We start from the raw sequence: 14,259 nt of genomic DNA, 5'->3' as shown, positions 1-14,259 counted from the left end.
AAGCTTCCCTCCAACCAATATGCATATTATTTTATATAAACTATGATTCTGTATTTGCCAAATATGCTGCAGAAATCTCCCTCCACTGAGTCTGGCTGTATCCGTTTTAACTATGGGCAACTGAAGCTGCTGCCTGTTCACTTCCTGGATATACACAGACACACAGAGGCACACCTCCAGCTCTGCAGCCTTGCAGCTTTCATTGGCCCTCTTATGACTCATCCCCCCTCCCTTCCTCACAAACTCTCACGAGAGTGAGAGCTGTGCATGATGTCATAAGCCTAGGCTAATGAACTGACAACAGGAAGTAGGCTGTATACAGTATTTGCTGGCAGAAAAAACAAAAGTTAAAACAACAAGGGAAGAAGATTTAATAGATGGAAAGTTGAAAAAATGACTGAAGGTCCGCTTTAAAGTGGATGTAAACCGGATTAATGAAATTTGAGCTGGGCACATATATCCGCTGTGTTTTGTTATCTCTCTTCAAAGCACTATGTCCTGTACCTGTCTCCCACAACGTTCTTCTGCTATCAGCCTGATAACTTCTGACAAGTTCTCCGTCACAAGTGATAAAAGCAGCCTGAGTTTTGTGTTGGGGAGGATGCTATAGATTAGCAAAGCCCTGAACTATTCAACGATCGGAGCTGAAAGTCTCTACCTATGAGGAGAGGGGGTGTGTGCCTTTCCTCCAATCAGCTGTCTTGGCTGTATGCCTAGGCTTCACTGCAGCGCTAACCAGGAAGAGAAAATCTGCTAACATGATGTGCGCTTTCTAAAGAATATATAGAGTTGAAGACAGCAGAAATACATGTAAAACGTATGTAGGGAGATTTGTTTCATCTCTGTGTATCATCTGAGGCTGTTCACTTCACTGGGTATATGTGAGGGTTTACATCCACTTTAAAGCGATATTAACCACTTCAGCCCCGGAAGGATTTGCCCCTTAATGACCAGGCCCTTTTTTGCGATATGGCACTGCGTCGCTTTAACTGACAATTGCGCGGTCATGCAACACTGTACCCAAGCAAAAATAAGCAAAAAAGACTGACAATTTTGAAAAGAAACAACTGTTTTTTACTTTTTGCTATAATAAATATCCCAATTTAAAAAGGAAAAAAAATTATTTCTTCATCAGTTTAGGCCAATATGTATTCTACATAATTTTAGTAAAAAAAAATTGCAATAAGCGTATATATATTGATTGATTGGTTTGCGTCTACAAAATAGAGAATAGATTTGTGGTATTTTTATTATGATTTTTTTTTTTTTTACTAGTAAGGGCGGCGATCTGCGATTTTTAGCAGGACTGCGACATTGCGGCAGACAGATCGGACACTGGCAAGGAAGGGGTTAACACTAGGGGGCGATCAAGGGGTTAACTGTGTTCCCTGGGTGTGTTCTAACTGTAGGGGGGGATGGGCTACCTAGGACATGACAGAGATCGCTGTTCCTGATGACTGGGAACAGAAGATCTCTGCCATGTCACTAGGCAGAATGGGGAATTGTCTTGTTTACATGCCTCTGTACACCGTGATCGCGGGTTGCCGGTGTGAACAGCAAGCCCGCGGCACATGACGCCTGCGGCGCGCCTGCTAGCCCAACGGCTGGTCGGCAAGTGAACTCAAATCAAAAATGTAAATATATTACCAGCTTACCAGTCATTAGATTTGGTGGCTGCATTAGTTTTCTTTTTTAGGCTTTTTCCCCTTTTCTTTCTCCTAGTGATCTGGCCAGTAACACACCTCTTGTATTAGAGTTCCAAGACACCCTTGGACAGCAGCATTAATCTGGGGGGAGGGAAGTGTTAGATGCATTAATAAACACAGACCAAACACCAAAATCTGATCATTGTAAGCACCCTTGTTAGTGTTAAATGGTTTGTCTCAACCCGCTAACTGCTACACCAGCAGGTCAGCTTGTTCTGTTGAAAACAACAGACTTACTGGCAGGATCACCCAGTAAAAATAAAAAATGGCCTAAAAAAGAAAACAAATGGAGCCATCATATCTAAAAATTGGTAAGCTGCAATACCATAAATGTTGGAATTTGGGTTTAATACAAATTTTATGAGAAACAACAACGCTCTGTAAGGAAAAACAAGAACTATCTCTAATAGCCCCTTATGCACAGCCTAATTAAAGAATGCAGCACCTCTATGTGGGTATTCCTCCTCCTTTTTACATCAAAGCTAGGCATATCTGAATCAGGCGCCACATATATGCCTCTCATTAACCACTTTCCAGCCAGCAAATATAGGTGAACAACTGGGTGAATGCTTTCTGGTTTGTGGAGGATGTATCCGTACAACCTCCCAGGACTGTGATTTGTGCACATCCCCTGGGGCATGCAGCAGCACAGTTTTTACTGATCACAGTACCAGGCGACTGTGATATGCCCTGGTACCATGTGATCACTGTGATCAATCGCAAAGATCACACTGTAGTAAGCAAGGTGTCGTGAATGACAGCCTTGCTTACTACTGTAACTATGACCAATCACAGTAGTAAACTAGGATATGACATTGACTTGTCAGCCTTAATGCATTTCGCATCACCACACATCTTCAGAAAGCGAAATTGACACGTGGTGATGCAAAATACTTTGAGGCTGAGAGGTTGATGTCATATCCGTTTTCCCCCCCATGTTACTTCTGGGTCTGTGAAACGCGGGTCGGCTATGGTGGATGTGGGCGGCGGTGTCATGTTCAAATGCATAGAGAGCTGTTTGGGTTGGTGCCTCTCCGAAGGCACTTTCAAAAGTGAGTGCATTATTTTTGGTTTTATATACATTTTAATAATAAAAGTACTACACCATATACCACTTCCATCTCTGGGGGCTTTTTAATCTTGTATATCTGTGCCATGAGAGTGGCTGAAAAGTATTAGAAAAGGATCGGATGGTGGCTCCCTGATACTTTGGATCTAAATTAAAAGGGCTTATTGGCGGCTGGTCAGCCTCAATGTTCTGATGAGTGCAGTGTTGGGCACGTGGTGGCCCTCAGTTTTTGGGTTGCTAAAGAAACAATAGTTACCCTTTGTTTTTCTTATTTTAGCCACTTTCCCACCAGCTCTCCTGCGCGAACAAACGTACCTGCACATTGGTCCATGCAAGGAGGATAGTGGGCGCGGCCGCCGCGGACTCGATGTCTGCCAGAGAGTCGCGGTGAGGAAAGCCAGAACGGGGAACTGTCTATGTAAACAAGGCAAATCCCCGTTCTGCCAGATGACGTGGCAGAGATCTACTGCTCCCAGTGATCGGGAACAGTGATCTCTGTCATGTTTCAGTAAGCCCACCCCCCCTACAGTTGGAACACCCAGGGAACACACTCAACCCCTTATTTGCCCCCTAGTGTTAACCCCTTCCCTGCCAGTGTCATTTTTACATTGATCAGTGCATTTTTATGTCGCAGTCCCGCTAAAAATCGCAGATCGCCACCATTACCAGTAAAAACAATAAAAATAAATAAAAGTCCCTAAATCTATCCCGTAGTTTGTAGATGTGATAACTTTTGCGCAAACCAATCAATATACGTCTATTGAGATTTTTGTTTACCAAAAATATGTAGAAGAATATATATCGGCCTAAACTGATGAATAAACTTGTTTTTTTTATATATATTTTTTGGATATGTATTATAGCAGAAACTTAAAAAAAATTTTTTTTTAAAAATTGTTGGTCTTTTTTTGTTTATAGCTCAAAAAATTAAAAACGCAGAGGTGATCAAATACCACCAAAAGAAAGCTCTGTTTGTGGGTAAAACAGAGCGTCAATTTTGTTTGGGTACAGCATCGCATGACCGTGCAATTGTCAGTTAAAGCGACACAGTGCCGTATCACAAAAAATGGCATATTCATTAAGGGGGCAAATCCTTTCCGGGGCTGAAGTGGTTAAGGACGTGGAGATGTGGAGACTTTCATCTGTCAAATGAACTTATTCAGTTATTAATTTGTATTACATTAGCACTTTCTATGAATATGTTGTAACACCTATGTATTCATCATTTTTGTACAAGGATTATTTTTATTTCACATGATCACTTATTTGAGCACATGAGGTTGTGGATGCACATATGCAAGAGTTTGTCATTCTGTTACACCACATTATTTTTACTATTTTTATTGATTCATGTGTGGGGGGTGTTTGTACTGTCCTGGCATTTTAGGGCCTCAAGAAATGGTAGGCAGTCAAGTACTGATCAATTTTTTTTTTTTTTTTTCGTTTCAATATGTTTATTGAGTTTTTTGAGTAAATAAGAGAAATATAAAAAGCGTGTTGTTCGCCCACGCAGGGGCTAGAGACATGTAAAAATTACCAAAGATCAATATCGTTCACAATTATCCTGTAACATAGTGAAAATAGGGGATGATATAAAAAAAATGGCCACTGCATAAAGTGCCCTGTCCCCAAATTCGTCACCGAAGGGGAGGCTCTTCTCCAGCAACCTCCCTCCATAGGAGGCAACGGTAAGAGTCAGAATAGTGAGAAACCAGAAAGAAAGCGAGAAGAGCAAAAAGGCCGAGAGAAAGGGGTCACAGATAGGAGAGGGGGATCTTGGACGCGGCGCCTCACAGAAGGGAGTCAGACAAGGCCCAGACAGGATGCTTGAAGTGTGGGAAACTCATAAGAGATCCATGGTTCCCAAATTTTGAGAAATTTGGCGTGTGAATCATTCACAATACTGGACATTCGTTCCTGAAGTAACATAGCAGTCATGCGTGTCCTCACCCTTTGGAAGGCTACTCGTTAGGTCTTCCAGACTGAGGAGAGGCTTCCGTCGGGCCACTCTGCCATAAAGCCCCGACTGGTGGAGGGCTGCAGTGATGGTTGACTTTCTACAACTTTCTCCCATCTCCTGACTGCATCTCTGGAGCTCAGCCACAGTGATCTTTGGGTTCTTCTTTACCTATCTCACCAAGGCTCTTCTCCCCGATAGCTCAGTTTGGCCGGACGGCCAGCTCTAGGAAGGGTTCTGGTCATCCCAAATGTCTTCCATTTAAGGATTATGGAGGCTACTGTGCTCTTAGGAACCTTAAGTGCAGCAGAAATTTTTTTTGTAACTTTGGCCAGATCTGTGCCTTGCCACAATTCTGTCTCTGAGCTCTTCAGGCAGTTCCTTTGACCTCATGATTCTCATTTGCATTGACATGCACTGTGAGCTGTAAGGTCTTATATAGACAGGTGTGTGGCTTTCCTAACCAAGTCCAATCAGTATAATCAAACACAGCTGGCCTCAAATGAAGGTGTAGAACCATCTCAAGGATGATCAGAAGAAATGGACAGAACCTGAGTTAAATATATGAGTGTCACAGCAAAGGGTCTGAATACTTAGGACCATGTGATACTACAGTTTTTCTTTTTTAACCACTTGCCGACCGCCGCACGCAGATGTACGTCCTAACTTTGAGGACGGATATCGTTGTTATGGCAGCAGCTAGCTGCCATAACCCCGGTATAACCGTTTTCGGCCGGCGGTCGGCTACAAGATAAAAGTGGTCCCTGCGGCGGATTCGCCGCGAGATCACTTTTATCGGTGGCGGAAAAGGGGGCCCCCCTCCCGCCGCGATCTGGTGCCCTCCGCCGCTTACCGGAGCCGTCGGTAGCGGCGGAGGCGATCGCGTTCTCTCAGTGGCTGTGCATGGAGACGAGTGAGGGGAAGATGGCCCCCACCCGTCTCCATGACACTGCAGGGTGGAAGCGACGTCATAACATCACTTCCGCCCATGCCTCTTAAAGGCACATTTTTTCAATGTCATTTTTTCAAATGACATTTTGTATTTATTTATTTATTTTATTGCATTTAAGTCCAAATATGAGATCTGAGGTCTTTTTGACCCCAGATCTCATATTTAAGAGGACCTGTCATGCTTTTTTCTATTACAAGGGATGTTTACATTCCTTGTAATAGGAATAAAAGTGGTCCAATTTTTTTTTTTGAAAAACTGTGAAAAATTAAATAAAATAAAAGTAAAAAAAATAAGAAAAACATTTTTTTTTTAAAGCGCCCTGTCCCGACGAGCTCGCACGCAGAAGCGAACGCATACGTGAGTAGCCCCCGCATATGAAAATGGTAGTCAAACCACACATGTGAGGTATCGCCGCGACCGGTAGAGGGAGAGCAATAATTCTAGCCCTAGACCTCCTCTGTAACGCAAAACATGCAACCTGTAGAATTTTTTAAACGTTGCCTATGGAGATTTTTAAGGGTAAAAGTTTGAGGCGATTCCACGAGCGGGCTCAATTCTGAAGCGTGACATGTTGGGTATCAATTTACTTGGCGTAACATTATATTTCACAATATAAAAAAATTGGGCTAACTTTACTGTTGTCTTATTTTTTTATTCAAAAAAGTGAATTTTTCTCCAAAAAAAAGTGCACTTATAAGACCGCTGCGCAAATACGGTGCGAAAAAAAGTATTACAATGACCGCCATTTTATTCTCTAGGGTGTTAGAAAAAAAAACAATATATAATGTTTGGGGGTTCTAAGTAATTTTCTAGCAAAAAAAACCTGTTTTAAATATGTAAACACCTAAAATCCAAAACGAGGCTAGTCCTTAAGTGGTTAATAAATCTGCAAAAATGTCAACAATTCTGTGTTTTTCTGTCAATATGGGGTGCTGTGTGTACATTAATGAGGAAAAAAATGAACTTAAATGATTTTAGCAAATGGCTGCATTATAACAAAGAGTGAAAAATTTAAGGGGGTCTGAATACTTTCCGTCCCCACTATATATACAGTATACATTTTTTTCAATCTTTATTTTATTTTTTATATTTTTTTTACAATGTATTTTTTTTTAACACACTGTGACCGGAGAAATATGGCAGGCCACTTATTTTATTGGACTATGTTTTAGCTGGAGCAGCTTCACAACACTAGCTTACAGTTGTTGTGGTACCAGTATCTTAGAGGAGTGGAAAACTAGAAATGTGAGTCTATAGATCAATAAAGACTGCAAATGATTATAAATTTTACATTATATAATTACTGTATTTATCGGCGTATAACACGCACATTAATTTTAAGGGGGAAGTTTAGGGAAAAAAACTTAAATTTTAAATAAGAAACTTTGAAGCACAATAAGGGTCATTGCCTTCAATGCAGCCTCACAAGTGCCATCAATCCAGCAGTCTCACCATTGCCATCAATGCAGCAGCCTCACCATTGCCATCAATGCAGCCTGATCGATGCCCATCTGCAGCCTAGAGGGGACAGGGAGGGGGGCGGGACGAGCGCCTACAGATTACATACAGTGAGAATCTCCTATGATAGACAGAACAGTGGTCCAATGGCAGCCTAGGAGACGGAACTTCCTATTACAGAAACCGCCAAGTAAACAGGAGATTCTCACTGTATGTAATCTGACGGCACTCGTCCCGCCCCCCTCCCTGTCACCTCCAAGGCAGCTAAAATTGAAGTATCGGCGTATAACACGCACGCGGTATTTGCACCCAATTTTCATGGTGAAAAAATGAGTGTTATACGCCAATAAATACAGTATATATATTATCATCGTCATTATACACCAGATCCTTGTACAAGCTTAGTTTCCCCATACACGCTTTGAGGCCTGACTGGGCAGTGGTAAGGTGTATTCATTTAAATTATCAGCAGAGCTGAAAAGCTCTTGATCAATTCTTTTGATGTGCAACATTATCTGAGAAAAATTTCTCAGATTTAGTCCAACACCATCCAATATAATCGCACACTATGAAGAAGCATATGTCAAATATTTAATACTGTATAATACTGTAATAAAAGATTCCCAGGGGACTATGAATAGACTTAGAGACAGCACATCAAAAGTACCTGCCTCTCTGGCTCGCCCATCTGATTTAAATTTGGACCAAGTTGTCTGATAATAGATGTGTCACCCCAAGACGCATTCAGTTATGTGTATAATCTAGAAAAAATAAAGAAGAAAAATCAAACTGCGCTATGATAAATAATAAACAATAAACCTATACCCATACAGATTAATCAATGAGTGGATGCAGAACCAGCAGCGACTCTCCTGAATAACATAAACACAGTGTACAAAATTGGAAAACCTAGAGTCGCGCTATAAACAAAATGGTTATTAAATGGTATGATCATACACTGACCAATCTGATGAACAATCAATACCAAGATTGAAAAAAGTGAACAAATGTGCAAATGGAAGATACTGGATATTGAATATCCCACCTAATAGTGTAACAATGACAATATAATCAATAAAAAGTTCATAGTAATTGGGCACAAAGGAATGATGCCAGAGGAGCCAAAACATCATCCCCCTTAAATAAGTCTAGTAGTAAAATAGTGTCTTCAAAGTGTTGAATAAAATTGTAAATCCACCACCGGTGAGTAAGGGGTAGCTGCTTACCAGAAGTCCACGACCCCCCACTACAGAGGGTCAAGGGAAGCCTGTGTAAAAGAAATCCTTGCAGGGCACGTCAGATGGATCAGCTATAAACCTAGGCTAGAGATGATACAGCGATCTCCAAAGCTCCTTAGGGGCTTTTCGATATTCCAGACTCTCCTAGCGGAACCTCCTTTGCCCCCCAGTACAGACCCCTTGAGTTTCTGGGATGAGAAGAAGGGTGTGTGGCCTGCTTTGTCCTCGGTAGCCCAGGAGCTTCTTTCCTGTCCCTCAACCACAGTCCAGAGTGAGCGGTGTTTTCTGCTGCAATAGTCCTGCTATTTCTACTCCCCCTGCCTTCTTCTCAAATCTCGAATACCTAGGACACAGAACTTCTGGACCCTCAGCTTTGCAGTCCATGGGTCAGAAACGCTTAGTGGGGTTGTGGTTCCAAAGTCAGAGAGGCTTTTATTCTTGATTATACAATATACCAAACCAACTGGCAGGAAGGGACCCAACTGCAATCTGCATGTGGCCTGGAGCATGACCAAAAAAAGAACCTCTTTTCACGTTTTTGACAAAAACTATGACGAAAATCAATTCCATTTTCGTCAACAAATGTAAATGGAATGAAAATGTGAGGGAGGGACATTTACTCATGTGAACTTCCAGTTTCCTCGGAGCTCTGCCTGTAAAGCCTGTGCTTCCCCTCCCAGTAAGCAAGGTAGCAATCGTAGCGTGCTTAGTGGTGTGGCGTGCTTTAGCACTGTGCAGCATTACAGGCCTTCTCAGACCACTGTCCAAAGCACTGTGCAGCATTACAAACCTCCTCAGACCACCCTCCAGAGCACTGTGCAACATTACAGGCCTCCTCAGACCACGGTCCAGAGCACTGTGCAGCATTACAGGCCTCCTCAGACCACCGTCCAGAGCACTGTGCAACATTACAGGCCTCCTCAGACCACCGTCCAGAGCACTGTGCAACATTACAGGCCTCCTCAGACCACCATTCAGAACACTGTGCAGCATTACAGGCCTTCTCAGACCACCGTCCAAAGCACTGTGCAGCAATACAGGCCTCCTCAGACCACCGTCCAGAGCACTGTGCAGCATTACAGGCCTCCTCAGACTGTCCATAAATATACCATAAATAATAACATGATATTAGATTTGTTTTTACTCCAAGAGTATATAATGAGTTTGGAAATTCTAGAGAAATGCTTAAAGCATTTGTTAACCTAAAAAAATGGATCCTGTCCCCTTAAAGCATGTTATACATCACAGTGCTTGATCACTGCTGTCTGTGAGGAATAGTGCACTCCTGTGAATTCTTAAGCTGACCACATATGCTTAGATTTTTCATTTGAATGTTCATAGAAAAATTGTTCGTCATTCTTGCTTGCCCTTATTAAGTCAACATATTTTTGTTTGATAGCCCATCATTTTTTATATAGCCCTTAACATTAATTTTTACTGAATGAAAACATTTACAGTTAGAAATTTTTTCGTTCAAGAAAAACATTCCACCCTGCTCTTTCGAGTTTTCTAGTCACTACGGTCAAACTAATGTCAGTTTGACCCCGCTAGTCTTTAGAAAAGTGAGGCCTCCGAAAATGAAGTTTTCCAGTGAAATTCTGCTGGTGTATGCCCAGATTACCAATCTCCCCGTCACCAGTTTGTGATTGCTAAACAGAATTTACAGTGTGTTGAATGTGACCGCTAGGCTCTATAGTTAATTAAAAAAAAAAAACACACATTTTTCTTTTCTACTCATATAAATATTGTACGTTTCGTGTTTTTTAAGACTAAGTGCAGCCCAAATTGCAAACACAAAAAATCAGCACAAATGACATAACTTGCAGTCTTTAGGTTTTGTCCATTGTGTTAATTCCTGTTTTTGTTAGTAAAACCTTACTCTGCCCTGTCCTCTTCAGCCTCATCTCCATAATCTTCTGATGTAGCGGGGATTAATACAACTAACGGGTTTCTATGAATAGAGCAGCTTGGAAAATGGGATGGAGGCATAATTGGGCTCTCTTGATGAGAGCCTGGGACAGCCTATTAGTTGTATTAACACCATCGCTTTGGAAGAATACAACCAGCAGGGGTGTGATAGGGTGTATCAGGACGGAGGATGATTTTCATTAACAGAAGTAGAATCAGCACAAGGGACACATTTTACTGACTGTATGTTCTGTTCCTTATGCTTATTTTTCTGTTTGTGATTTTGGCTGCACTTAGGCTTTAAAGTGGATGTAAACCGTCACATATACCCAGTGAAATGAACAGCTTCAGATGATACACAGAGATGAAACAAATCTCCCTACATAAGTTTTACAGGTATATCTGCTGTCTTCAGCTTGCTATATTCTTTAGAATTCTAACATCCTGGTAGAATTTTTACTTTTTCATTCAGCAGTAGGAGTGTAGTCTTGGCTTACACAGCTGATTGGAGGATAGCCCCCCCCCCCCCCTCCACATAGGCAGAAGAACAAAGATACTTTCAGAGCTGTGCTCTGACAAGACAAGCTCTCTGCTTATCTATTTATAGCACCCACCCCGATACAAATTTCAGGCTGCTTTTATCTCCTGTCTCGGAGCACTTGTCAGGAGTTATCATGCTGATAAAAGAAGAACGAAGCAGCAGAAAGACACAGGACTTAGGGCTGTAGCAGAGCGTCCCAAAGAGAACCAGGAAAAGTCCTGTTCGGGGTTTATACATTTCCCAGGCTCCTCTCATTTACGTTCAGGAATCTCTGATCCATGATCAGTTTGGGTCTTGGTCCTCTTCACAAGGCTAATTTAAGCTCACCTGAGCAGACAGCCTTTGCTCTTGGCCTGGGAACCTCAGACAACTTCTGTCTAGGAGAGCAAAAGGTTGGTAAAAGCTATTAAGCTGTGAATGTGCAAGCTGGTAAGTAGTTAGGCTCTGTAAATATTGTATAGTTAGTGCCGAGACACAGCTAGGTTTTTGGTTGGCTATTTTTGTTCCTATTTGTTTTTGGAACACTATACAGCACCTGTATATAGACTTGTATATATCACAAATAAACACTGCACTGTTTGTCACTACCTCATTGGATTTGGTATCTGTGCCTGAAAGACTGCTAATCCCAGGGAGCTTTGTACCTGCTACCAGTCCCCCAGGTTACAGGACTTTGCAAAGAGATAAGTAAACACGTGCCTAGGTCAAATTTTATGAATCTGGTTTACATACACTTTAACTTTTTTAAATATTAGTCTTTAGCTATCAATAATCAATTTAGCAATATAAATTATATTATTAAAAAAAAGCATTGTCAATGTATATTTCTTTAATAATTTTTAGATACATTACATTTTATATTACCAGTTCTTTTCATTGTTTAATAGCTAATTTTATTTTGTCTTTACAGCTGAAATTAAAATTTGTTTTAAGTATTATCATGGAATCAGTGGATCTTTGAGAGCTACAACACCCTGCATCACTGTGAAAAATCCATCTGCTATGGTATGTGTAATATGAACTTTGTCATGGTCAGGTACTTGTTCTTCTGGGTTCCATACCTTAAAGTGGTTCTAAAGTCATTAGGGTAAAAAAATACCCCACTAACTAGTCCCCTTCTCCTTAAACACTTACCTGAATCATCTATCGATCCAGGGTTGTTCCCAGCTGCAGCTCTTCTCTCCCCTCTTCCTGCTCTCACAAGCTGCGCTGAGAGCAGCGGGAGCCATTGGCTCCTGCTGCTGTCAGTAAAATCCTGTGAGGTGGGAGCTGGGGATGTGGCCGTGCCATGCTGTGTGTGTCTGTGGCAGCATGAATTTTTTATCGTTGAGTGTCCATCTCTGTTCGGATACTTAATATTTGTCTTTATTATCCTATATAATGCTTTCAAATATGTTATTTTTTTTTTCATTAAAATGTAAAGCCCAGCTGCCGGCACAACAAAAAATACCCTTGCAGTGGGCCCCCTCACCCTGCCCTGCAATGCTTGTTAAAATGGAAGAAAGGCCTAACTCAAAATATTTTTAAAAACACCCCCTCCCTGATCCTCCTTCCTATTTTGCATACCCTATATATAAAAAAAAAAAAAGATTTGTTTATTTACCTATTTTTAATCCAATCCAGTTGCACGATCGAGCGGCTCCAGTTCTTCTTTGTAAGAGAGTGGCTGCTGTAGGGGAGAGGAGGGAGCACCAACAACAGCTGAGCCTTGGGTGCCTATGGGTGACATCACAGAATTCACAGCTGCTATCAATTGTTTCCTTAAACAGGCTGAATCACGTGACCAGACTAGATTAAATTAGGTATGTACATAGATCTTTTTTAAATAGGGTATGCAGGATAGGTAGGAGGGGGGATTGGAATGTGTTTAAGAATACTTAGTTAGGCTTTTCTTATACTTTAAGTCTAGGGAAATTACGGAAGGGGCTGTCTTATTTACTTGATTTTCTGCTCCCGTGTCCTCACGTACAGTGAAGGGCTATTGGTTGGAAAAGACTGACTGTGACCAGAAGCAGTTTACAGAGGAGTCGCAAGGATCAAGGGGACCTGCTGGATCAGGGAGTCGGTTAGGTAATACAGCCTCTTCTGCAACCCTCTAGACTTAAAGTGGAGTTCCATCCAAAAGTGGAACTTCCGCTCATCTGATTCCTCCCCCCTCCAGTGCCACAATTGGCTCCTTTCGGGGGGAGGGGGGACAGGATACCTGTCTTTGACAGATATCCTTTCCCACTTCCGGGAGCCTCAGCCGCGGCTATTGACGTCACGGCTGGGGCTCCCTCCTCCTTCCCCTGTCGCCGGGCCAGTAGGAGAGAGGAGCGGGGCCTCGCTCATGCGCAGTAGGGTTCCCGGCGTGAAACTGCCGGGTATCCTTACCCGCAATAGCGCGGCAGCAGCACTCGACAGCTGATGGAAACATCAGCTGCGGTACTGACATTGCAGGACTCCAGGACAGGGAAGTGTCCTATTATTTTTTTGGGCGGACCTCCGCTTTAAAGTCTAAAGTCATGCTTTAGTGAACTTTAGTTTGTTTGAACCAAGATGGTCCAAACAAACTATTTCCTTCACTAACACATGCAGCAACTGTCAGCGCTGTATGAATTGTATATAGCCCAACAGGATGGGAAGTCCTCATTCAACTTCCAGAACACAGCGCTGTATTCTCTGTGTAGAGAGGCTACATACAGTTTCTACAGTTCTGTGTTTTGGCAGTGGGATGGGGACTTCCCGTCCTGCTGCCAGAACAAAATCGAGAACAAAATCAAACTTCCTCTGATTGGCTGAGGTGGAAAGGCAGGTGGATGATGTCACATTCTCCATTTAAGCCCCACCCACTTCTCCACTTTTGGTTTTAAATATCAAGGTTGTTGCAGGATGGGGAGTAATGATGAAGGAATTGATATAAATGCATAAGGATATTACTGTACATATTTATGTGTAGCAATTGGTTTATGATTGCATTTAAATTGGGATTTGCATTTGTATACCTTTGTGTGTTTATGCAGGGACACATGAAATGTTTTTTGCATGACTTTGCATGTGTGATTCGATGATGGATTTTTAACAACCTATGATTTAGTAAAAGCAAGATCCCACCCACGAACCAATTTATCTTCACAGTTAAGCCCATCGAGATGAAACGTTTCAAAAGGGCAGTTCCTGCTTTGGGTTGTAGCTGGTTAAAGTTTTATCCAGTAACGTTATTGGTGTGCAACTTTCTGTTCATCACAATTTGCTATTTGATTACATTATAATGACCCAAAATAATTATCTATTTTTTTTTGTTTTTATGAATGAGGCTAAATGTATATAAAAGTGAACCCTTCCCTTTGCAACCTCCACTCTACGAGTAACCTTAGTGTTTGAGTAAAACGCGTTCGAAGGTGGAATGCTCAGGTGGTTTGCCCGTGCTTTAGATGCATCAGTAAGTTTG

General features: G+C 41.9%; 1 protein-coding gene across 6 annotated transcripts in view; it reads left to right on the top strand.

Moving 5' to 3' along the window:
* Nucleotides 1-14,259, top strand: part of HECW2 (HECT, C2 and WW domain containing E3 ubiquitin protein ligase 2) — a 479,776-nt gene that overhangs the window by 248,734 nt on the left and 216,783 nt on the right. For all 6 annotated transcript variants that reach the window (XM_073633114.1, XM_073633112.1, XM_073633113.1 and 3 more), the window contains one exon: nucleotides 11,740-11,834. In XM_073633114.1, the coding sequence (XP_073489215.1) occupies nucleotides 11,740-11,834 (95 nt within the window). The remainder of the gene's footprint in view (nucleotides 1-11,739; nucleotides 11,835-14,259) is intronic.

This window comes from Aquarana catesbeiana, linkage group LG06 (genome assembly GCF_042186555.1).
Source record: "Aquarana catesbeiana isolate 2022-GZ linkage group LG06, ASM4218655v1, whole genome shotgun sequence".
In the NCBI taxonomy this organism is placed as follows: domain Eukaryota; kingdom Metazoa; phylum Chordata; class Amphibia; order Anura; family Ranidae; genus Aquarana; species Aquarana catesbeiana.
This window is presented reverse-complemented; position numbering and strand designations above follow the sequence as displayed.